A 25,026-nucleotide genomic window follows, 5' to 3' on the forward strand; every position below is an offset into this window, starting at 1 on the left:
CAGAGGAAACTAGAGACCAGTGGGAGTCTGGGTGGGCAGGAGGTATGGGTAGGGGTCATGTAGATAGCATAGGACTCCAAGGGTATGTGTTTTCTGGGTATACCTGGTATTGCCAAGACCTGGATGTGCCCTGCCAGGGTGGCAGGTTTGCAGCAGCTGTCTGGAGCTACATCAAGGCCACTGTCCCAGCAAAGAGTCCTGTGGCAAGTTGCTAGCTGCTGGGAAGGCTGCACAGTTGGGAAACGTGGCCTGAGTGAGCCTAATCCACTGGCCAAGTCCCTGTCCTTACCCCCCAGCTACCCTGCCTGTGTCTCCACCTTTATCATACTGCACTGCAATCGTCAATTTGATAGCAATGACTTCCTGCAGCACCATGCTCTCCTAAGAGAAGGCCATGGTACAATTTGCATGGTCCAGTGTAACAAGAATGGCACATCCCACCCCCCTTTGAAAAATGATTCAGATTTTTAAGAAGGTGACAGCAGAGCATTAAGCTAAGCATGAAGTCCTTTGGAATGTGGGTCCCATATGTAATTTAATGGATGCACACCCGTGAATCTGGCCTTGCCAAGGTCTTACCTATCACCTAGTAGGTACTCAGTACATACTTGCTAAATAAATGAGTGTGGGTTCTTCTGCCTCACCGACTCCACAAAGCCAGAGAAATAAGTAGAGACCTATATCTTTCTTGTGTCGAAGCCTGTCTACACAGCCTGGAGCTATTCATGACTGTCCACTGTGCCTCAGTTTCCCATGTCCGTACACAGGAAAAGTCATCTTTGCCCTGTCTCTTCTCCGATTTGGGCAGAGAAAGACAGCACCCAGGCACCAACTAGCCTTTCCACTCTTCCCTGTGATGGTTGTGTGACTTGGAAGACAGTCACGTGATATGGTGTTCTGGAAAGGAAGGTGCCTGTAAGTTAGACGTCATCAGAGAAACCGAAAGGTAGGTGTTCGGTTCCTGCAATGTCTAGGGGTTCTGAGATGAGCCAAAGCACCATTGCTGTTCTGCCATTTGAAAAGGGCATAATTCCATCCAGGTACATGGAGCAGGAAGCAGAACGGAAGGAGAGCCCAAGAATGCATGGAGTTTGGTGAGAAAGCATTTTCTGGACGAGTCTCAGCCTTTCCAAGCCTCAGTCATTCCACCTGTGAAAGGAGACGATTGAGAATGACAAAACAGCAGTGAGAGCAGGTGTGTTTGGCATTTTTAATGGACCAGCTACTGTTCTAAACTCTTTTAAGACACCCACTCGTTCAGTTCCTTACAACTCCATGGTGCAGGAGCCATTCTACCCATGTTCCATTGATGAAGAAAGCTTCAGTAGCTTGCCTAGCTGACAAGGTGGAGCACCAGGGTTCAAATCCAGGTCTGGTGGCCTCAGGGTCTGCACTCTTGACTGCTAATATCTTAATGAATTAACTTAAACCTTATGAGACTGTGAGTGGTAAATGATTGTGGACTTGTGGAAGGTGACCTAAGTCTGCAAGGTGACAGCATTAATGTCATTCAGCCACAAGGGGAACAATGGTGCCTCTGACTTGACTCTCTGGCCTCAGTGTTCTCCTCTGTAGAATGGGGGTAGTAGGCTTTGCAGCAGAGACGCTCACATGTCCCCTTCAGTGTGTGTGTGTGTGTGTGTGTGTGTGTGCACAGCTTACTGGGCTGCAAGGAGAAGAAAGGACACATGGCGATTTCTCTTTTTTCCTGGACATCTGATTAGTGATTTTCTCCCTCAGAGGAGAAACATCACACACACACAAAAGTAAATGATGGTAAATTCTAGTTGACATTCAAAACGTTGTTCCACACAGGTCTGATCCCGTGTACACTGCTGGCTGGGAATGTAAATTGTTACAGCTACCATGGAAACAATATGGAGATTCCCAAAGAAACCAAAACTACATCTACAGCATGGCCCGGCATCTCCCACACCTCTGGTCTATACCCGAAGGAACTAAAATTCACCTCACAAGGATAGCTGTGCCCCCACCAACTGTAGGGCTTCCCACAGCAGGCAAGTAGGAAGCATCCGTGCCAATGAAGGCATAGAGAAACCGTGGCAGGCGGGGCAGGGGTAAGTGCGTTTTGGAATATTACTCAGCCTTTAAAAAGATCTTGCCATTTGCAGCAGCATGGATGAACCTGGAGGACATTGACCAAGCCAAACAAAATCAGAGAAAGAAAAATGCTGTATGATCTCTCTTATCCATAGAGCAGTTTAGGATAGCTGCTCAATGAGTGTTTCCATCACTTTGGAGTAGGATGTAGTGTGTGTGCGCTAATACACAACCCAGCCTGAGAACATGGGCTCACCGATGAAGGATGGGGGCATGCTGCTGGGGGCTGTGTAGGAAGGATTCCCAAGAGGATGGCAACTGGGTTGGGGTGTGGGGGGGACTGGGTAGGATTTCAGTAGCAGAGAAGGAAAGGGAGGGACAGTCCATGCATAGTCAGAGCTCCAGTAGCCCTGAAGATCTGTTGGTGGAGTGGCTCAAGTGACAAGAGTGCCTGCCTAGCAAGTGTGAGGCCCTGAGCTCAAGCCCCAGTGCTGTCAAAAAAAAAAAAAAAAAAAACCACCCCTGGGGTTTTGCAACAGCCAGCGTGGGGAGAGCAGGGGTGAGTGTTTGGGAGGAAAGGGCCAGGCTGGAAAATTGGCTTGCAGACAGAGCTTGTGCAGGGGCCTTTGAAACATTACCCTGTAGACCTTGGGGCACTTATTTAGTCCGTTAGTAATAGATCTGTATTGGGAGACTTTTAATTAATGACGCAAGCGTGAGTGCCCACTGTAGATGCATAGGAGAGTCAGTCAAGTATGAAGAATGAAGTCCCCTTTAGTTTCTATGTGCAGGGGGCCAGGACCGATGCTCCTCTTTCAGCGCTAGGAGGGGCACTGGCTCTTGAAAGTCCCTGGCATTGGGCGCGGGGCCGCGGGGGACCAGGGAGCGGAGGGCCGGGGGTGCCGGACCCCCGCAGGCTGCGGCAGCGCCCGCCCTTGCCGCCCAGCTCCCGCGCGGTCTTGGGTCGCCTGCGGCGGGGACCTCAGGGCGCGGCGCGGGTCCCGGGCCACCAGGGGGCGCCGCTTCCCCTTCGGAAGCCGAGCGCCGCGCGGGCCGGGCCGAGAGTGGCGCGGGGCGGTCGCGGGCCGGGGCTTCAGACAGCCGGGAGCGAGCCGACAGGTGCGTGCCGGCAGGTGCGGGGACAGGCGCCCAGGTAAGGCGGACGGAGGTCGGGGCGGGTCACCCCGGGTCACCCTGCCCCTCGGCGGCAGCCAAGGGCCCGCGCTCCTGCGCCCCAGCCCAGCGTGTGTGAGCAGCTCCTGGAGGGCATGTGACAGTGCGCCCTGGTTGGGGACAGCTGGGCTCCCTCACTATCCCCAGGCTTGGCCTGGCCTGGCTTAGCTCCTTTCACTCATTTCACCTGAGTGACTCAGGACCCTAAGGGGGACCGGAAGGGCCAAGAACACCAGGGTTTTTTTTAATCAGGAAGGGGCCACAGGGACCCTAGAGCCACATCCATTTCGCAGAGTGAGGTGACTTGCCCCAAGTCCCAGGTCTAGAAATCCAAACTCATGGCTCCTGCTGCGAGCCGTGGCCACCGGGGCCAGCACAGCTGCCACTACTGTTGCCATGTGTGGAAAGAAAACACTGAAGAGTATCAGAAAGAGAAAGAACCACCCAGAGCGAAGGAAGAGGCAGGAAATGGATGCGACTGGGCCTTGCTTCCTCCCTGGCTGTGCTGTGCTCTGGTCCGGCCAGCAGCGTGACTCAGTTTGCCCGGACGGACTCTGGCCCAGGTGTGTGTGTGCGTGTGTGTGTACGCACGCATGTGCACGCAGGCACCAGGATGCACGTGGCAAAGCCCTTCGAATTCACGCATGCATCCATCACACACAGTGTACGAGTTGGGGACCTGCCCTGTTTGGCTGTATGGAGGACACCAGCAATTCCCAAAGTGTCCACGGCATGGGCTCTAGAGGGCAGAAAGGGTCAATAGGTGGCAGTTCTCAGGGTTGACAGAGCTCAGGAGGAAGACCCCGGCTCAGAAGGTGGTGAGTCCCTCCTCTGGGGAGGGAGCCAGCAGGGCGGCTAACTCCATCTGCAGTGGAATTTTAGTTCCAAGGCCCAAGGTTCTTGTTGCTCTTCTGGGAGAAGTGGACCTGGGATGCCATCCTGCTTCTAGGCCGGACCTTGAAGAGGAGGCTGGGTGTGGGCACTGCAGAGGGAGGGACAGCTGAGCAGAGTCATGGTAGTGGTTGTGCCTGGAGAAAAGGAGAAACTGACAAGGCAGTGGGAGCACTGTCCAGGACCAGATGGCAGAAGGCCAGGAACCTGGAGTAGGTATTGCGATGGTTTCTGAGAGGGAAAAAGAGATTGTGGGGAGGGCCTCAGAGGCTCTGTCTCCCGAGGCGGTCTATATGTAGGATGCACTGCAGCGGGGAGGCCACAGGAGATCTAGGAAGGGGAACGTGTGGACCAAGCAGTGCTGGCCAGAATGAAGAGGAAGGGGTATGACCAGAGACCCTGGGAAACCACTGGGAAAGGGACAGTCCATTTAATCCTCCCAGAACCTCTCAGAAGGTTATTATTGTTGTACCTATATTGTAGAGCAGGAATCCAGGAATCAGAAAGGTTAAGCAGCTTGCCTGAGGCCACACAGCAAATGAATGATGGGATAGGGATTTGAGCCCCCAGAAAGATGAAATAGACCCAATCCGGTACCCAAATAATAAAGGTCAGGGGCCAGAGTGGAGTGGGAGACCCATGATGATGGAGAGCCGGTTCCTGGCTTGGGTGGCTGATGATGCCACCATTTCAAAGTGGGGTCGGGGGAGGGACTGGAGAGCAGGCCCAGCTCTGGGGCAGGAGCTGAAGGCCATCTGTCCTGCCTCTTGGCCCCTGTTGTGATGGCATGCTGAGCCACTGTGGGGACAGAGGCTGCGGGGTGCCCAGGTGCTGACAAAGCCACTGGGAGAAACTGGGTGGGAGAGGAGAAAAGGAGTCCCCAGGGGCTACTGTGTCCCTTGCTGAGCTCCCACACCCCTGGCTGTTCTTCCACACAGGATTGCCACGTCCAGGGACATCGCCCACCGTGACAACTTGGGTGAGAATTAGTTCCATGTATTGTTTTCCAGGTCCTGGCTCTCTCTTGTGTCTCCCTCATAAAAGGGCAGAATATTATGGAATTGCTGTTTTAGGGGCCTAAGAGCAGGGCAGGGTGTCTTACCCTGTCATAGAGTCAGCGAGTTCCAGGCACAAGTCTGCTGTCTATTAAGATGAGGAAACTGAAACTGCAGAAAATCGCTGTCCTTTGTCAGTTGTCAGCGAGTGTCGCAAATGGGTCTAGGCCCCTGGGGCTCCTGACTCAGTCTTGAGTTTTGCCTTTTCCACCTCCATCTTGGGGATCAGCCTCCAGGCAGGGCTGTCACACACCCTAGGGGAAGTTCTACAGCCAGTTTCTGGGTGCTGGATGGAGCCTTTCAGGCTGCCTTGCTCATTTTTCCCCCTCACATAACACCACACAAACACACATGCACATACATACGCACCCCCCACAATAGCGCACTGTTCCCACTCATCCATCTAGTTATTTCTTTTTGACATCTCAAATTGTTTCTTTCCTCTTAAGAGAAATTGAATGAGGCACAGTTTGGTGAGAGAGTCAGAGAGCGTCCTCTCTGAGTGTTCAGGGTCAGAGGAGCCCCCTGAGGAAGTTCACCAGGTGTCTGCATGCCCTCAGGGTCCCAAGGCACAGCCAGGGAAGAAAGAGAAAAGGATAGGATGACTGTGGAAGAGGAGGAAGAGGAAAGAGAGAGAAAGCAGAGAGAAAAAAGGAAAGGAGGAAACACCGAGTTTTGGCACGGACCACTGGTAGCCTGGGCAGAGCTACCTTTGGGAACTTACACGTTGAGAGCCTGGGCTCCCCAGCACTCAGAGAGGATCATGAAGTCCCATGTGGGTCATGTCATACCCATGTGGGTATGACAAAGACAAGCGCAGCCTTACAAAATATCATCCAACCCAGGACACTTCTGAGAGCAACAGGGAGAGTATTGAAAATGGGGACCACTGGTGTCCACAGGAGCCTCATGACAGCCAGGCCCAGGAAGTGCCAGGCACGGTCCAACGGTTTTCCCTGTATTTTCTTGTGGGAGAGGCAAAGGACCCTGTCCATAGTGGGGCAGGATCTGAACTCAGGCGGTTTGGCTATTTCAGAGTTTGTGCCTTAAGTGTCACATTACATTGACCTTCTACCCATCAGGTACATCAGCACAAAGAAGACTCCCATCCCCCTCCAGGACCCAGGAGAGTGACCTTCTGGGTCTTTCTCTCCCCGCTTCAGCTACTCTCAGTGGTTCATTTGCCGTGGCTTCACCTGGGTGGAACGAGTGGAGGCTGAGGTGGCGGGAGGAAGCACTGGGAGGGCTCTGTCTCTTGCTGTCTCCAAGTTCCACTCCCAGTCTTGCCTGTCACTGACGTGTCCTGTCAGAGTAGGTCTCTGAGGGCAACTTAGTTGTAGGAGGGATCTCTTGAAGGCCAGTGTTAGGAGGTTCCCAAAGGACCCCACGGGTCTGGGCGGGTCACACGCAGGGGCGTCTTCCAGCCAGGGGGAGGGGGACAGGGATGGCATAGACCCTTCTCTTGCAGCGGTTCCCCTGGAGACTGTACATTGTCTTCATCAGTTTGTCTTGGCTCCCGGCCCTGGTTTTCAGAATGCCAGCAGGCACTTCCTTCTCTCGGCTGCCTGTTGACACATCCTGGACAGGCCACCGCTGGGAGGCATTTACAGCAAGCTCGGTGTGGGTGGAACCTGACTCCTGAATGTTCCAGGTGTTTGTAAGAGATGACAAGGGGAGGTAGAAGCAGGTGGGCTCTGTCCTCACCAAGTCTGGGCTGCAGATATACTCATACAGAGATCTGCCCTGCCTGGGCTAGAGAGGCTGGGCCTGAGGACCTGCGGGTGGAAAGGAGGATGTTTTCTGTTGGTGATAACACAATACCAGTTGGGTAAGTTTGAAGGAAAAGAGGTTTATTTTGGCCTCTGTTTCTGGTAGTACATAGTCCAAGGTCAGGCTGGCCCCATTGACTGTGCATCTGGTGATGGCCTTCTTGCTGGCTGAGTCCCACAGTAGCACAGGGAGGGTGCTTGTGTGTGTGTGTCTCTTCTGGTCCCTCTCCCTCTTCCTATAAAGGCACCAAGATTCAGTTGTGGGTGGGGGGTACTCCCCTAATGACCTTCTTAATCCTAGTCACCTTCCAACCATCCTACCTCTAACACATAGACAAAATATATCACAGCCTTGGAAATGGTGACTTACCCACTGGAGGCCAGGCAGTGAGGCTGAGTGGCTTAGCAGCCAGCCCCACACTCCTGCTTCTCCCTTAGGTCTGTGCAAATCTGTGCCCCACCAGGGTTAGCCAGAGGGGTGATGAGCTCAGCACAGGTGCTGCAGGTGCGTCAGGTGCCACTGGGTCTGAGGCTGAGCTGCCTACTCCTGGTCTTGCATTTGTGGATCCTTCCACTCCCGTTTTAACTAACCACAGCAGCTCCAGGAAAAGTAGGAGTTTGGCCACAATGACTCAATTACCAGTGCAGGCAAGAGAAAAATCTTCTATTACCTGGGCTATTGGTTTGTTTTCACTTTATTTACTTTAGCAATTGCTCAGAGTTGAGCTTCAGGATTTGCAGCCAGCCAGCATTCTTCCAGTCAATGGACAGAGCTGTGTCACTTTGCCTGCCCCACAAAGCCACACATCCTCACCTGCTGGGAGGGAAGAGCGTGGGTGATACTGGTGGGAGAAGGAGAGGACTTCCTGCAGCCCCCATGTTGACCAGCACAGGACACAGGAGCCCTTTTGCTGCTGCAGCACGGGTTGAAAACACAGAAATGCAGCAGGCAGGCTGGACATGGTGGCTAATGCCTGTAATCCTACCTACTCAGGAAGTGGAGATTGGGAGAATTCCGGTTCAAAGCCAGCCCAGGCAAAAAAATTTAGTGAGACGACATTTCAACAAAGAAGATGGCCACGGTGTCGTGTGCCTGTCATCCCAGCTATGTGGGAGGCTGGAGGTCCCAGGCCAGCCCTGGGCAAAACTGTGAGACCTTATCAGAAAAATAACTATAGGCAGAGGACCTGCTTTGACAATGAAAGAAAGAAAGAAAGGAAGGAAGAAAAGAAAGAGAAAATATACCAGGACTGGCTCAGGTCTTCGTGGAAATTCATCCAGTCCTTACCACAAATAGCATTGTGGTCACCATGTACTCATTTTACACAGGAAGTTGCTGACAGCTAAAACAGCTAATAAGAGACAGAACTGGGGTTTGAACCCAGGTAACCTGACCTCAGGGCCGTATCCTCAACCATTCCTCTGAATGCTTCACTCAGAGCCGGGTTCTGACTAACCAGCTACATGTCCTCAGGACTGGTCCTCTGGACCTGATTCTTCCCTCTCCCACAAGATGAGGATTGTTACCTGTCGGTTCATCTCAGGTGGACTGTTCGGGCACAGAGGAGTCATTGTGGTCAAGACTCAGATGGGCCTGCTTGTGTGGTGGCTTTACCTGTCTCCAGGGTTTGCTGCTGAGCCCCACTGTCTGGCGCACTGTCCTTGTTAGGCCTTCTCAGTGTCAGTCTTGGACTGAAATTCCCCAGAATGGCTTAGCTCATGAGCACCTGTGTTTACAGAGTCCCTGCTGTGCAAGACAAGGGTCCTGCGGGGCTGTGGTTAGGAAAGGGGTGTGGTCTCTGCTGCAGCATGCCCAGCTCCTATGGGAGGGTGTTGTCTGCTTCATCTGCAATGACCGAACACCAGAGACCAGGGCCTTCGACAGTGGACATTTATTTATCACGGTTCAAGAGGCTGGAAGTCTGAGATCACAGCTTGGTCAGCTTCTGGTGAGGGCTCTCCCCTCGGCTTGCGGACAGCTACTTTCTTGTTATATCCTCCATGGGGTTTGTGTGTTTGTGTGTGTGTGTGTGTGAGAGAGAGAGAGAAACAGAGAGAGAGAGATCAGGCTTGCTATCTTTTTTTTTTGCAGTACTGGGGTTTGAACTCAGGGCCTCACACTTGCTAGGCCACTCTGCCAGCATTGTTTTATGTTGAGTATTTTCGAGATAGAGCCTCGAGAACTATTTGCTTGGGCTGGCTTTGAACTATGATCCTTCTGATCTCTGCCTCCTGAGTAGCTAGGATTACAGGCGTGAGCCACTGGTGCCCGGCTTGCTATCATTCTTAGGGGCACAAATGCCACCATGAGGGCCTTACCCCATAACTTCATGTAAACCTAATCACCTCCTGAAGGCCCCAAATGCCACCGCATTGGAGGTTAGAGCTCAACTTGAATTTGTGGGAGGGGGAGTGACACAATTCGGCCCACAGCAGGGAATGATGTAAAAAGAGAGCCAATGACGTTAGTGTTTATAGGCAGGTGAGGGAAGCCCATTACATGGCACCTGTGCACAGAGTTCAGGTCTTGGTGAACACTCAGAAGAGATCCCCACCAACTTGCTGCCCCCAGGACTTTAATGACCGAAAGGTGGGGTCAGGACAGCTTTTTGAATGTACAAGGCCCAGGACGGATGCTCTCTCCTCCCCACCATGCCAGGTTGCATGTCATTCTGGGAACATGAATGGCTCAGAGAGGTCATGAGGAAGGTGTTAGAGACATAGGCCAGAGAGACTCCTGTCTTCACCCAGGTCTGTTCTTCTGTGGGGAGGAGAGGTGCTGGTCACAGCTGCCCTTTCTATAACCCGAGCAGAGCTGAAGTGTTACAGGCTCATGTCCAAAGGCAGAGTCTCCTGAACAAGGCAACAGCCACCGTCCCCAGATGAGTGCATGGTGGGAGTGGGGGAAGGAAGCTAGCTTCTCAGATTTTCATTTCTGTGGGTAGTCATCGGAATTGTGACCAGAGTGACTATTGGGGAGATCCCATCAAGAAAACCAGATGGTTCAGCATACAGAACCATGGATTTTTTTTTTTTAAATTTTATTAGGATGTATTCACTGTACGGGAGAATTCATTGCGACAATTCCAAATAGGCTTATATTGTACATTGGTTAGATCACCCCCACATCTCTCCCTCTCAACTCCCTCCCCACCTCACTTAAAGCAATTGCAAGAGGTTTCTTTGTTCTATTTCCTATAAGTGTATGAAGTCCATCAACCACATACCCTCCCCTTCATCTCCTTCCTCCCCCTCTCCCCTCCCCCCTCTCCCCAGGATTTTTCTGAGGAGTGCCATGACCTGTTGTGGCTTTTGGGTTCTGAAGTCTCCTGAGAGACTCCCTTCACTTGGGAGGCTGAGGCAGGAGGATTGAGAATGAGGCTCAGCCTCAGCTGTATAATGAGATCCGAACTCAAGACAAAATTTTTTAAAGTAAAAAGAGAAAGATTGTGTGTGGAATGGAGACTATGACTCAGGAGGCCTTGGGAGTGGTGTCTGGGCGCACGGACACTGTCCTCCTCACAGAATCCACAGAGCAGAGTCTGTCCGAGCGCTGCCTCCTGCTTGTTTTGTTTTAATGTCTTCAGTGTACTGAGAGTTGGGATTTGAATTCTGTTTTGTTTTATATTTGTTTTGGATCTTGATTTTTTTTTTTTTAAATTTTACACAAAACATAGAATTTCTCGTTGTAACCATTTTAAGTGGACAGTTGAGTGGCGCTGAGTTCATTCACTCTGGGAATGTTTTCATCTTCCAAACAGATTTAACACTGGCTGCAGGAGGTCCCATAGTGACACTCTGCCTAAGTTTCCCTGTCTGCACAATGGCTTCACAGCAGACGTCTTCTCTACCTGGGCATTCTTTCTGCTGTCATTTCTCGTTACTTTCTGTTTTTGAAAATTCTCTGCTTCAATTAAATGAGTGTTTTAAGGGAGTTTGGCTACCCACTCTTTCCAGACAAGGACAGAGCATCACAGGTGTAAATAATACCTGGAGGCAGGTAACATCAGGACCAGGACTCCATTCTGGGCTCTTGGATCCTTCCTCCTTTGTCCAGACAGGAGTGTCACTGTATGGAACCAAGCAGAATGCCATGTCTGGACACATTAGCATCTACTCTAGAATATTCTAGAATCTGATGGATTGGTGTATATATCATGTGAACCATATTCCATTAGGATTCTTAACTGGAGCCTTTAGCCAAAAAGGATTTGCTTGAAAATAGCTTAATTACATACTGTAGATAAACTGCTAATGGAATTTAGCAGAGTGCTAAATTAAAGGTTTTCCACTAATTACACACGTACTACAAAAGTGTGAGTTTAACTGTGACCATGGGTCCCTCCCCAGGCAGAGAATTGGTGACTCTTCAGCAGACAGGGGCTGGGTCACCATCTCAGTCCCTGTTCCTGAGTATAATCTTGCATTTTTCTGTTCCCTGTTAATACCTCTGTGTGGCTCAAGCAATTAATTCCAGAGTGTTTTTGTCCAGGTCACAAATTCTGCCAGTGCCATTCTAGTTCTCCTGCAGTTTCTTTCCAGTATCTCTGTCTTGTGTGATGTGTCATCTGGCACATTTCCTACTGTTTGTCACTACTCTGGCTATGTGCAGGTACTCAGATTTGGGGGGTTCACTTTTGTTTAAGGTTTACGGTTCTGACTTTGGAAATATGGCTTACACCTCTGAATGAAGTCAGCAGGGAAAGCAACAAGACACTCGACAGACATTCAGGGGCTCCGTGCATAACAGTCAGGTGCCTGCCACAGCCAGGAGCAAGTATCCCCCTCCTTCATCCTCTGGAGGCAGCCCCGAGGTGGTCATTCTGAAATATAGAGGTGGGGAGGCCGGTTAAAAAGCCTGACACTGACCTGCTTTTAAAGGAATGTGATTTTAAGACACAAAAAGGAACTGATAAGTGAAATGAAGCACAGCTTGAATCAAAGACACAAAAAGGAACTGATAAGTGAAATGATTGTTAGTGACAAATGAAAAAAATTATTTAGGCTTCCATTATGTAATCATGCATTACAGGCTAAAAGTATTTTTTTAAACACACAGTTCCAACTTACTAGAAATAAGATGAAAAGTTCTAGCTTGTATGGAATAGCAAGAGAATTTGTGTTTGTATTTCCTGACACTGCCAGGGTAAGTCAGTGTGGTTTTGTTGAATAGTGGTGGTAAAAACCCAAGAACCAAATGGAGCAATGGGTACTTTTTGAGCACTACTTTGTGCATTGTGCTAGGGAGAGAACAAAAGATATGATAACTTTTCTGACCAGACACTGTTCAGAAAGGACCAACTGTCCCCCACAGCATATGTGACAGTCACTGGTCTGTGTGATGTGACGATTGCAATTCGCATGGTCTGGAAATGGGGCTTTGGAGAGGGCTTAGCTAAGTGGATGAGAACTGCTGATGTCTGCCTCTCTAGCCTGTCAGCCGAAGACTCTCAGAAGGATGGGGGAGGGGACCTAGGTTGATTGAGCCCCTGAGCTATACCTCCATACAAAACAGCAGAGACCCCTTTAAGCAGAGTGGATTTGAACCCCCAAAGTGAAAAAACAAAACAAAACAAGGTTTCATCATTTTCAAGAAACAATAATCTGTTGGGTGCCGGTGGGCTCATGCCTGAAATCCTAGCTACTCAGGAGGCAGAGATCAGGAGGATCAAGATTTGAAGCCAGCCTGGGCAAATAGTTCATAAAACCTTATCTCAAAAAAACCTGTCACAAAAAAGGGGCTGGTGGAATGGCTCAAGGTGTAGGCCCTGAGTTCAAACCCCAGTACTACAAAAAAAAAAAAAAAGAAGAAGCAATAATCCATGGTGTGTCCTGATATGCAGAGTCTCTCCCTCCCTTTGTAAATATTTGCCCATGGGTGCAGAGGGCAGAGGCCTCCAGCAGGAGAAAGGAAGGAGGAGGAGGAAGGAGAAAGGAAGCCTCTGTGTGGTCAGTCTGACCTGGTGCAGACCCAAGCCAATCCTCACCCACACGCGTCAGCTGTGTGCAAAGCCCTGTGCTGTGAGATGTTACTAACTCCCTCAACGTAGAAGGGGAACTGAGGCTTCCAGTGGCTCAACCACAAGCTCAAGGTCACATGGCTCACAGCTAGGAAGTGGAGAATCAGAATTCAAGGCCACACACTTGGGCTGCTGAGCCATTCTTATAACTCACAGTTGTGCCCTGGTGATGATCCTTCACGTCACTGAAGCTGTCGGCTTTTGTACACAGCATAGCCCCAGGCTCTGCTTTGAGATCTTTACAGCAAGACAGCAAGGCATTGACACGGCACAATAAACCTGACTGTGCTTATTAAATGAAATTATGAAGGAAGAAGCACTCAGTGAGTCGCAAGATGCTCCAAATAACAATGTCAGTCATTGTTGTCTGTAGAATAATGACAAGTAAGGAACCTAAAATCTGAAAGGTTGATAGAGCAGCAAGTGGCAGAGTCAGGACCTAATCCAGGTCTTAGGACTTCAGGGCAGGGCTTTTTTGTTTCCCCGACAGCATCAAGGAAAGATTGGGTCTGGGTTTACCTGTCCCCTCCCTCCTCCAAATTGCTGCCATATACAGAGAACTAAAGGGAAACCCTGCTAACTTTTGCCTGTGGTTTCCTCTTCTTCCCCAGTCTTAATGGAACTGAGTCATGGTTGATGGTTGGGGGCCTCTCAGAACAGCATTGGCATGGCACACACTACAGAAGGATCATTTGTGTGTCATCCTCTCCTAGTTGGAGGGAGAGCCCCGGGAAGGATGTGTGGAAGAAAGATGGGCCAGAGAAGCCATTCTGTGCAATGGATGGCTAGCATGTATTTTATGATCCCATAAAACTGAGTCCACAAATTATCTTAAAATAGCTAATCCGAAATCCAACAGATACCCTTGGGGTTTGTGCTTACACTGGAGGTACATCTTAAGTAAAGAAATCATAAATATTTTGTTTTAAAGATCTAAGGGTTGATGCTGGGAAGGTGGAGAGAAAATGACCGCTGGGCACCAGCTCCATAGCACAGATTAAATATGAAAAAGCATTGCGATTTTATCTCAGAACTGAAAAAGAGTCAGTCTTTGTTGGTAACAATATCTTTTTTGTTTGTTTATTCATTGATTTCCAAAGGAATAAAAAATTAACATGTATTCTTACACCTTCCAGGTGCAGAAGCAATGCTCAGAGCACTGCTCACTTCCTCTTGCAGGATGGGCACCATCATAGGATTCAAGTTTCCCAGACAGTGAGAAAGGCAGCAAGACGCGACTACTCTCACCCCCAGTCTAGGTGACTTCCTCTGCAGCACGCTGAGAGAACCTGTTTCATTTTCTTTGTTCATCTCAGCCCTTCCACCCAGGTTCTCTCTCTTCCGCTCTGAAATACAGCTCTTAAAAATTTCCTCGACTGAGTTCCAGGTAGCAAACTCAGTCTTGTTGTTAGCTGGTGTCTTTATGTTCCCTTCCCCCTGCCCTTCCTCTGCTCTGGGGTTTAAACTTAGGGCCTTGTATTTTTGCTAGGCAGGCACTCCCACCCCTTTTGGCTTTAGTTATTTTTCAGATAGGGTCTCTCATCTATGCCTAGGCTGGCCTGGACCTTATACCTCTTATTGACACTTCCCACGGAGCTGGGATGACAGGCTTATTTGATGAGATGGGGTCTTGCTAACTATTTGCCTGCCTAGAACCTCGATTCTCCTGAATAGACAGGATTACAGGCGTGAGTGTTTTTTATGCCTGGAATTCTCTTTTAGCCTGTGGGAGATATTTTACAGTGGTAAGCCACCTAAATATCAGCCACTTGAAGGTAGACTGTCTTTTCTCTCTGCTGCTTTTAAAATGTTCTGTTTGTCTCTAGTATTCTGTGCTTTCAGTCTAGTTGTGGATTTCTTTTTATTTATTCTTCTTAGGATTCTTTGATATGGGTATTGGTGTCTTTAATCACTTCTGGAAAATTCATAACCATTGTCTGTTTAAATAGCCTCTTGTCGCCTCTCCTTCTCGGACTCCAAGTAGATTTATGTTAGACTCTACTTTTCCAGTATGATTTTGTTTTTAGCCGACACAGAGTACAATTCACATACGACGTGCAGTGTGACATATAATACTGTATACAAACTGTGATGATCAGATCAAGCTGTGACTCAGTAGGTCTGAGATGAGGCCCTGGCTCTGGCTTGGTGATGAGTTCCAGAGCTGCTGGGAATGCCGTTCTGGTGACCACCATGAGATCCACTGGTGCAGACTGGTGACAAATGAGAGCCCTGGGGCTGCACAGCTGGGCTCAGCCCTGCCCCTGCCACCACTTCTTGTGCCTCCTCACCTCATCAGGCCTCAGATTGCTTACACACCAAATGGGTCTGGTGGAGGAGAAAGTAGTGGATTCTCAGGGAGCTTAAAACACCATGTGGCGCCTTGTGACCAGGATGTCAGCTGTAATCGCTTCCATCCACCACTCTTGTGAGTGTGCTGTCCACATTTTCGCTTGCAGATTTCAACTGTCCCTTCAAGGATGTGTTTTCTTTCTGAGGGGCTCTGTACTGGCACCATCCCAGCCCGGCCTCCTAGCCTCTCCTCTGTGCACCCGCAGTCCCGCCTGCTCACCTGCACGGTGTCTGCCACACGCAGGTGTCTCACCCGCCGTGCGCTCTCCAGGGTTTCCTGTTTGTGCAGCTCTGCCGGGGTACAACACAATTGGGATGGTCTCGATTTAAGGTGTGCGACATGATGACCGATACACACAGACACTGTGAAATTCTTACCACAACCATCAGTGATCACATCATCACCTCAGCTGGTTCCTGTGTTTTGTGCCTGTGGTGACAGTGCCAGGGTCCACTCTTTTAGCAGGTTTCAAGTGTTCCACCCGGCAGGCTGACTGTAGTCACCATGCTGTGCCTGAGGTCCCCAGAGCTCATTCACCTCCTAATTACGATGCAGGATCCTTTGACAATCCTCTCCTCTTTCACCGCTCACCCTAACCCCTGGCAACCACCATTTTTATGTTTGAGTTCAGGATGTTATTTCCACATGTAAGTGGACTTGCATAGTATTTGTCTTTCTCTGCCTGACTTATTTCACTTGGTGTAATGCCCTCAAGTTTCAGCCATATTGTTGTAAATGGACAGGACTTCCTTTTTTATGGCTGAGTAATATTCCACTACACATGTATATGTGTGTGTGTGTATATATATGTGTATATATATATTAAATACACACACGTTGTTAACTGCAATGTATACAGTAGAATTGTGTGTGTGTGTGTGTGTGTACATCTATCTCACAGTTTCTTTATTCACTCACCTGTCAGTGGATTCTTGGATTGTTTCCATGACTTGGTTGTTGTGAATAGTACTGCAGTGAACCTGGGAGTGCAGAAGTGTTTTTGAGCTACCAATTTTCTCTCCTTTGGACACACACCCAGAGTGGGATTGTTGGATTCTACATAGTTCTATTGTTAATTTTTTGCAGAACTGCAATACTATTTTCAAGGCTTCTTTTTCAAGTTTCTGGAGCCCAGCCAAGTACATCCAAGGGGGGGCAAAAAGTAAATAATAGAACTGGTGTATGTTGGAGAGTTTATTACTGTTTTAAAATATGGGGGCCTGGTGTGGTGACTTACTCTTGTAATGCCAGACATGGAAGGCACAGGTAGGAGGATCAATATCTGAGGCTAGCCCCAGGCAAAAACGTGAGCCCCTTCCTGAAAAATAATTAATAACTAAAGCAGAAAGGCTGATGGAGTGGCTCAAGTGGTAGAGCACCTGCCTAGCAAGCACAGGGTCCTGAGTTCAAACCCCAGTATCACTACCAAAAAAAAAAAAAAAGGAAGAAGAAAGAGAAAGAAAATAAAATAAAATGGGCTCAGTCTGGGGAAAGGTCTGGGTGTGATGTGGAGTTTGGTGGTGTTGCTATCAGGATGATGGGCCTTTAACTCAGGCATGTGGTCCTGTGACTGTGGGAGCATCTGGGTGCTCATCACTTAGGGTTATCTCAGCTTCAGATGGCAAAAAGCCTGACTGCATAGACTTCAGTGTAAAAGCATTTATCACATATATGGCGAGAAGTCTGGAGGAAGGGTGAGCTGGTATCCTGGTCATGGTTCAGACATGCCATCAGGCAGAAACACCAGGTTGTTTCTGCTCCACCCTGGGGCTCTTCCTCATGGTCACAGTGCGGCTGCCGACCTTCTAATCAACACGCTAGACCACATAACATGCAGAGGAAAAGGGCTACGAAGGGACTTGCAGCAGGCATTCTCTTGATCTCACAATGGAAGGGGTTGGGGGCTCACCCAGCCTGCCCATGGCTAGGGACCTGTGTTTCTTCTGACTGTCTGAGGCCCTGGATCTGGGGATAAGGTCACTGCCCTAAGTGTGAACAGTGGCGAGAAAGGGGAGAGAAGAAGGTATTGCTTAGACAAGCAGCAGCGTTTGTCCCAAAGCCTGACGCAGACCCCAGAAGGGCGGTTAAGTGGCTCCAAGGTCTTTTCCACCCTGAGAATCAACAAGGAATTTCTCAAAGTCATAGCAAGGATCCCTTTCCTCTGTCCCACCCACAGGTCACACCCTGACCACAGCTGCCCTTCAGGAGGCTGGCACCAAGCCACAGCCAGGTTGGCAGGCTGCTTGTGGAGGGCGGAGCAGCTGCCACTCTTCCTCTGTGCGCCCAGCCTGGGCCTACACAGGGCACTCGGCCCTGCCACGTCTTGCTCAGGAGAGAGCTGCAGATGGAGCCCAGGGGAGCCAGACTCCAGAGCTCTGGGCTTCGGAGGGATCTCCACCAGAGTCCAGGCAAGTGTGCCCTCTCCTGTCCCCCAGCTGTGCACCACACACGGGACTGGTTGGTGGGGAGAGTCGGGAGGTGAGATGTGAGGTGTGAGGTATGCTGAGAGAAGTCACCTGCAGGAAGGCTGAACCAAATAAACAAATGTCCTGAATGATGACGAAGAGGACAGCTCTCTGCTAGGGGTCTCCGATTTTCTGTAGCACCCCGTATCCTCCAAAACTGTCAACTCTCCAAAGTAGACTCCTAAACCACCCAGACCTGGTGTGTTTTGCTTGTCAGATTCTTTGAGAGCTCAGCATGGACTTCCTGTCCCCAAGGGCCTGCCTCTTCAACCGGGAAGAGAGAGGTGATCAGAGAAGGGGGGACCTGGATGGTGGGCAGCAGACAATGACCAGGAGTGTGTGTCCTATGCCAGAAGTCTGGGTGACAGCTGTTAGAAATTTTCCAACAACCTTTCATTCTAAAGAATGTCCCCAGGAACTGGGAAGCCAGCTTTTACAGTCACATGTCACAGGAGCAGCTAAAGTGAGAGGCAGTAGAAGGGTGAAGCCTGGGAGAGGACAGCACAGCGGGAGGAAGGTGAAAGTGGTTTGGTGGCAGCGGCTGGCAGGCAGGACTTGTGTGAGATAATGCTCACTCATCCCTTATTGTGAGAGTTACATTTCTTGCGTCTTTCCTGGATCTTCAGATTGTCAACTTCTTTGTGGCAGTAATAGGATATTTTCTCTCTCTTCTGTTCTTCCCAAGGTCAGTGTCAGTTATTGTTTACTGGTTGACTCTTTTGATGTGCTCCTCAGTTCCAGAGGCTAGAAGTGTGGGATCAAGGTGGCAGGAGGGTCTTGCTCCCTCTCTGTTATATCGAGCCCCCTTCCCTGACTCTCCCTGGCTGCTGGTGGTTTGCTGGCCACCTGTGCTTTCCCTTAGCTTCAAGTCCCATTGCCCCGCCTACCTTCATTATCCATACTTTTGCTTGTGTGTCCCTGTCTTTGATGAATGTATCTTTGTAAGGGCAAGGTCATATTGTATAGGGGCCCAACCTCCTCCAGTATGACCTCATCTTAACTAATTACACCTAATTTCCAAGTAAGGTCACACTGTGAGACATGGAGGTCACAATTCGAGCCCTCACACCAAGCAGTTCACTCACACTGGCATAGACCAGGGACGTTCAGAGGCCTCGGATGAGCACTAACAGTCTCTTCTTGGTGCTGCTGGAGTGTCAGGGGGAGGGGTCAGCAGGAGCATGGGTCCTCTGGTCCTGGCACCTCTAGAGAAGTGTCCTGCAGCAGGGGTCCAGTGGGACACAGCACGGTACGGTACTGTGCTCCAGTGGGGGAACCACCCTGTCCATTTTATAGGACAAGTGGGGCAGAGAGCTTGACAGAGGGAAGCAGACAGGACATTTGGGTTCCAGGCAGCCTTAATTGTTGAGGAATGCTGAGAAATACTACTACCTGCCCACCTGGAGAGCTCAGAGCTCTGGCTTTCACAGGACGATGCATCATGGGGCAATCTGTCCCATAGCAGCAAGGGATGCTCCCCCTGTCCCTCCCGTCCCCCCCCAACCCAGAGAGGGAGAGCTACTGGGCCACCAGCTCCTTGCCAGGCCACCCAGAGACAGTTCCAGGTGCCAGATGCTGACAATCTGCTCGTGTCCAGCCTGGTAAAGCTTGGACCTTTCCACTCCTCCAGCTGGGGAGCCCCAGGTGCAGAGGTTGTACACCAGAGCCCGCAGGACACTTGCAGCCAGTAGTGTGTTTTGTGCACGGTGGCCTCTTGAACAATGCATTCAAGTGAAATCTTACACCCATCTCCATCTGTCCATCCTGAGCCTTGTCACCTTCTCAGTAACTCTGTTTATAGTTTCTTTCTTTCTTCCCTCCTGTCCTCTCCCCTCTCCTCCCCTCCCATCCCTTTCCCTCCCCTCCCCTCCCTTCTCTTCCTCTTCCCCTTCCTGGCCTCATACTTGCATTTCAGGCACTCTACCATTTGAGTCATGTCCCCTCCCTTTTTTTTTTTTTTTTTTTACTTTAGTTATTTTTCAAATAGGGTCTCACATTTTCACCTAGGGCCAGGCTCAGACCTTGATTCTCCTTCCTATGCTTTCTTTGTAGCTGGGATGACAAGCATACACCACCATGCCCAGCTTACTGGTTGAGATAGGGTCTCACTAACATTTTGCCCAGGGTGGGCTTGAATCATGATCCTCCAGATCTCTCTCTCCTGAGTAGCTGGAATTACAGGTGTGCACCACAACCCTGGCCCTCCATTTATCAGTTTCTCAGGCATCCTCCTACAGTTTCTTTTTGGCAAATGCATCCATTCAAACACATGGTGTGCCTTCATAATTGTCACATACTCTGTACACTTTTTTCACCTTGCTTTTTCACTGAATTTATCTTGCTGACCTTTTCTAGTGAAGAAGACCACCGGCCCCCTAGCTCTTTCCTACAGGAGCATGATATCGTTTGGATGCACTGAATATCATTTGGATGCACTGCAATTGTTTTAAACAGTCCATTCCTGGTGACACCATTTGTTTTGGGTCATCTATTATTACAAGAAATGCTGCCGCAAATTCACCTGCCGTTTTATATTGCATCTGACAATGTGTAACGTTTAAAATTTCTGAGTTATCTTGAATTATCAAAGGGACTGGGAACTGTGGATCCTAATGCCTGTGTGTTGGCAGCTGTTGGGGCTGAGTTGCAGCTGTCCCTGTAGGGAAGACTCTCCTGTGTCCATCTCACATGGTCCCCGACACCTCTCCTGTCTCTCCCTGCTGAGCCTGAGTGCCACCTGTCATTAAGCAGCACGATTATGCCAACTCCTTAAAGGAGACTAAGAGGAACAGTCACTGAGCTTCCTCAAAGTGGAAAATGCCACCCAGGAGGCTGTCCTTTTCAGTCCAGAGGGGAGGGTGGGTTTCTAGGTGGATGTGATTTGCCTTCATTTGCACTGGACAGCCTGGCTGACACTTTGACCTTGACCTTCCCTGTTGGGTTCATGCCATTCCTTCATCTCCAGAGCGGAGGGAAGAACCGGGCTCTGTGGTTGCTTTAGCACTGTCTGCGTAGCTGGTTGGAGAACAGTAATAATAATGGATGAAGCATCAACAGTATTGTTCCATACGTGGATTATCTCACCAGAGCCCACGGGGAGCTGGTGTCCCTGCTCTCATTTTAGACAGGGCTACAACAACATGAACAGAGCTTCACCAAGACTCAACTCAGCCAGGCATAGTGGTTCATGCCTATAATCCAGGCTACTCAGGAGGCAGCGATCAGGATAGTGGTTCAAGATCAGCCTGAGCAAAAAGTTAGTGAGACCCCCCCCATCTCAACCAACAAGCTGGGTGTGGTGGTGTGCTGTGGTCCCAGCTTCAAGGGTGGCATAGGCAGGAGGACACAGTTCAGCTGGCCTTAAACACAAGGCCCTACCAGAAAAGCAACTAAAACAAAAATGGCTGGGGTGTGGCTCAAGTGGTGGAGCGCCTGCCCTAAATTCAAACCCCAGTACCCCCCCCAAAAAAATCCATAACTCAGACATGGTGGAACTAGGACCCAAACCCATGTATCTCTGGCACCAGAGTTTGACATTTAAGCCGATCTAACACACTGCCTCCAAAATACAAAGGTGGACTTTATAGTTACACCTCGCACCTGCTAAGCATGTCGTCATTGGTGCCACATTAATGATGGCCATGATTGAGTGAGAGTGTCTCTAAAAGTGGGTAACACAGCCACCTGCCCCAAAGAAGGCCACTGAGCACATTCTCCTTCCAAAAGTGGTGGCTCACCCTTCATGACTTTCACATTTATGGACTGGAATTAGCTCCCCCGCTCCCTTGGCTCTTTCATTCCCCCAACATTTATTGAGCAATTTCTGAATGCCAGACCCCCTGCCCTAGAGATAAGATGAATGAGCTGCACTTGCACCTGGAGCCTGGTTAGGACAGGACAACAGAGCACTACAGCGCCACCGGGTGAGTGTGGCATGGCAGTGACAAAGATGCGTCAGCCTGAGTCCTGAATGCAGCAAAAGAAATGAATTCACTGTGGAGTGACAGGGTGGGTGGTTTCCGGCTGCCTTGTGTCTTCATAGTTTTACAATGCTTGGTGAGGGAAGGAAGTGAGAGACCGGAAGTGGAGGCTGTGAACTAGGGGATTAAGCCATGATCTGCCCACAGCCCAGGGTGATACTGACAAGGTGACAATGGCCACAGCCCTGGAGGCTGTGAGTCCTTTGGACACTGACCCAGCATAGCTGAAAGATGGGCCTTTCCTTTGCTGGGGCTGTCTCAGCTTCTCTCATTCCTGGGTGGCCTCCCTGTGGGGCAGTCGCCCTCTGCCCAGTGAAGGGAACATTGCCAGCTGAAGAGCAAGAGGAGAGGAGGGGCAGGACCAGGAGGACACAGCCATATCCCGTATTCCAGGGACCACCCATCCTCAATGGAGGGATTTGCTTCAGGGTTTCTTTCTTCATGCTTTCTGGGTATCTTATTGTTGCTGTTTTTCCTCCTTCTCCCTCAAGTTTGCATGTAACAGCATCTGTCATCTCTGTGGTCATTGTAGAACAATGGGGGGTTTGCTTTGCATTCAGTCTCTCTCTGAGTGTAGTGCTAACCACAGAAGCTGCAGGCTGGGGGGGTGGGGAGGGAGCCCATGGCTTCTCCTTCAGTGCTCTGGTCTTTAGCTGCTGCTGGCAGTGACACTGAACAAGACAATGGCCTCAAACCTCAGCCCCAAGTGGCTGCTGGAGATCCTTGCTTATGCTCCTGCTGGATGAGAAATTAGATTCTAGTTGTCTACAGGTTAAAAAGGAGAATTGAGAGTCCTGGTGGAGTTCAGACAAGAGGCATGAGTAAGGAAGGCCCTAGCCACCTGCACTCCTCTATGCTGGTAGCTGAGTGTGACATCAGAGAAGTCACCCACACCCTTCTTGTCCTCAAGGAAGGAGTGATAGGAAAAGGAGCAAGATATACAGTGCCCTACCCTTTGTGTCCTGTCTTCTCAGAGAAGGGATGGAGGTTGGATTTGGTCTGTATTCTTAGTGAGGTCAGTACTGCCCCCTAGAGGAACACATTGCAAACTTGCAAAGAAGTTAGGCCTGAAGCCCAGTAATGGAGAAAATGGTTCTTTGGGGAAAGAGTCTCAAGTCTAAATGGAAGAAAGACAGAGTCAAAATCATGGTGCAATTTCCCCACTTGACCCATTCTGTCTGGATCAGAGACTTCCCCAGCATAAGTGAACAGGAGAGGGCTCCAGGGCCACACACAGCTGCTGAGAAAGCAACTGGGTAGCAGCAGAGTGGACGCCCCCAGGATGATGTCTTAAGGGTGGAGAAGAAGCTGCCAGGCAAGAAAGCCTGAGACTGCAAGGCACTGAGCCATGGCAGGGTATGGGGCCTGATTGAATGGAGAGAGAAAAGGAGAGATGGGGGGGGCGCAGTAGTCTTCAAGTGTCAGTCTTGTGAGGGATGTGACATGGGAAGGCCCTCACTTTGTTTTCTGGGAATTAACAGCTTTAAAAGAAGGAGGTCTCTTCCTTCTGTGGACACTGTCACAGGGCACTGTTAGATGGGTGGCTACTGACCTAGTGTTAAGGGAGATGTTAAAGAAGATGCTAGGCCAGGCTAGCACTAGCCCTAAGGGAAAGTTTGGGGATCCCCTGGCCAGGAAGCCCTGGCAGAGGTCATTCTGGGCATCCTCCTGCCTGAGGAGCCCCACCACCCATCCTTGCCCATTATAGGAGGGGAGGAAGGAAGGCCTGGCATCTGAAACTGAGAAGCAGGGCCAAGGTTAGGATCAGAATAGAGGACCATCGCTGATGTCAACTAAGCCTCACTGGGACCACCTAGCTGTCCCCTGTGACAAAGGCCTTCATTTCCATGTGTCCCAAGGAAAGAGGACCTGTGAAGACACTTTCAATAGGGCAATTTTCTAAATGCAAAGAGTTTCAAGCCTTCTGCTGCTGACTTGCTCCTGTTAGGTAGAAAACTTGAGAGGTTTTCCCAGAGTGACTGAAGAGTAGATAAATGTGACCCTAACAGTGTCACATTTCCTGGAGGCCTAAAAGTGGCCTCCAGGAAAAGGGCACATCAGTCACGAGCCATCTGCCTGGTGGACAGATACCAGGTACTGCTCGGTGCTCGGCCACTGGAAATCCTATGAGAACAAGGCCCCAGCAAGGAAAGCAGATGTTAACTACTTGCCCAAGAGATCATTGAACCATAACGGGCACAAAAGTGCTGAGGAGGAACCCAAGGCCCATGGGAGCATGTGACCTCCTGGGGACCTGGTGTAGAGAGCCATAAAGATCACCTGTCCAGCCCAAAGCAGTCACAGTGGAAACTGAGGCTCAGAGAGGGGAAGGAGTGAAGGCAATGGCCTGGTTGGTGCCTGATGCAGGACTGGAAACTACTTCTGACTCCCCTTCTGTCTTCATTGGGCTGGAAATGGTTCTCCATGTGTGGTTGGGGCCAGCTGTATCAGCATCCAGCCAGTCGTGGGCTTTTCATGAAATTCCGTGGGTAGAAGAGGCACCGTTTACAGCCCGGGGAACGTTCTTTTCACGAGGCCTGCTTCCAATCAGCTTCCTTTCTAAGGAAAGGGTGAGTCCCTGCACCTGCCATCTGTCCCCGTGTTGACACCAGGGATAGTGTGCTTGATGCAATAGCTAAGAGACACATCAGCCCTCAACCACAGCACTGCTACCATACCACCCCACCCTGCCCTGTTCCCCACTTCCATTTTCTGAGTCTGGTCTCCTTCCTTGCTCTGAATCCAGCCTCTCTGCTGTTTGCATTGCCCAGGTCTTTCTCAGCGATCTTAGGGAGATTACTCCACCTTTCTGAGCTCCGTGTGTGACCGAGTGTAGACATTTCAGAGTTCTGATTCGGTCCTTTGAGAGAGTTAAGGTGGCCCAGCACAGTGCCTGGCACATGGTCCCTATGGTGCCTTAGGCTCTGGTGCCCATGGAGATTCCGTATTACCTACAAATAAAGGAATGGTAAACCTGCTAGAATTCAAGTCACCTTGTTGACCTTTGTCATGCATTAGTCATTGTGTTGGGTACTATGGTTCCAGAACAGGCTCTGATCTCTGACCTCAGGAGCTAAAACCTTCGTGGAAATACAGCCAAGTGGAATGGAGTGACAAGAGTGCCATATTAGACACACATGACGAGCCATGAGAATGAACCCCGAGAACGTGCCACAGAGTCCACTTGACATGGCATCGAGCTGTCCTGCATTCCTGTTCCCACCTATCACTCTATCTCACTGTCCTCTCCTTCCTCACA

The 25,026-nt window shown here is 50.1% G+C and overlaps 1 protein-coding gene across 2 annotated transcripts in view; it reads left to right on the forward strand.

Moving 5' to 3' along the window:
- Positions 1-3,117: 3,117 nt before the first annotated feature.
- Positions 3,118-25,026, forward strand: part of Cracr2a (calcium release activated channel regulator 2A) — a 115,956-nt gene continuing 94,047 nt past the window's right edge. The window contains exons 1-2 of one of the 2 annotated variants that reach the window (XM_074076257.1): positions 3,118-3,214; positions 17,499-17,730. In XM_074076257.1, the coding sequence (XP_073932358.1) occupies positions 17,667-17,730 (64 nt within the window). In that variant the 5' untranslated portion in view covers positions 3,118-3,214; positions 17,499-17,666. The remainder of the gene's footprint in view (positions 3,215-17,498; positions 17,731-25,026) is intronic. The other variant, XM_020183452.2, reaches the window with a different exon arrangement.

This window comes from Castor canadensis, chromosome 6 (genome assembly GCF_047511655.1).
Source record: "Castor canadensis chromosome 6, mCasCan1.hap1v2, whole genome shotgun sequence".
NCBI lineage: Eukaryota > Metazoa > Chordata > Mammalia > Rodentia > Castoridae > Castor > Castor canadensis.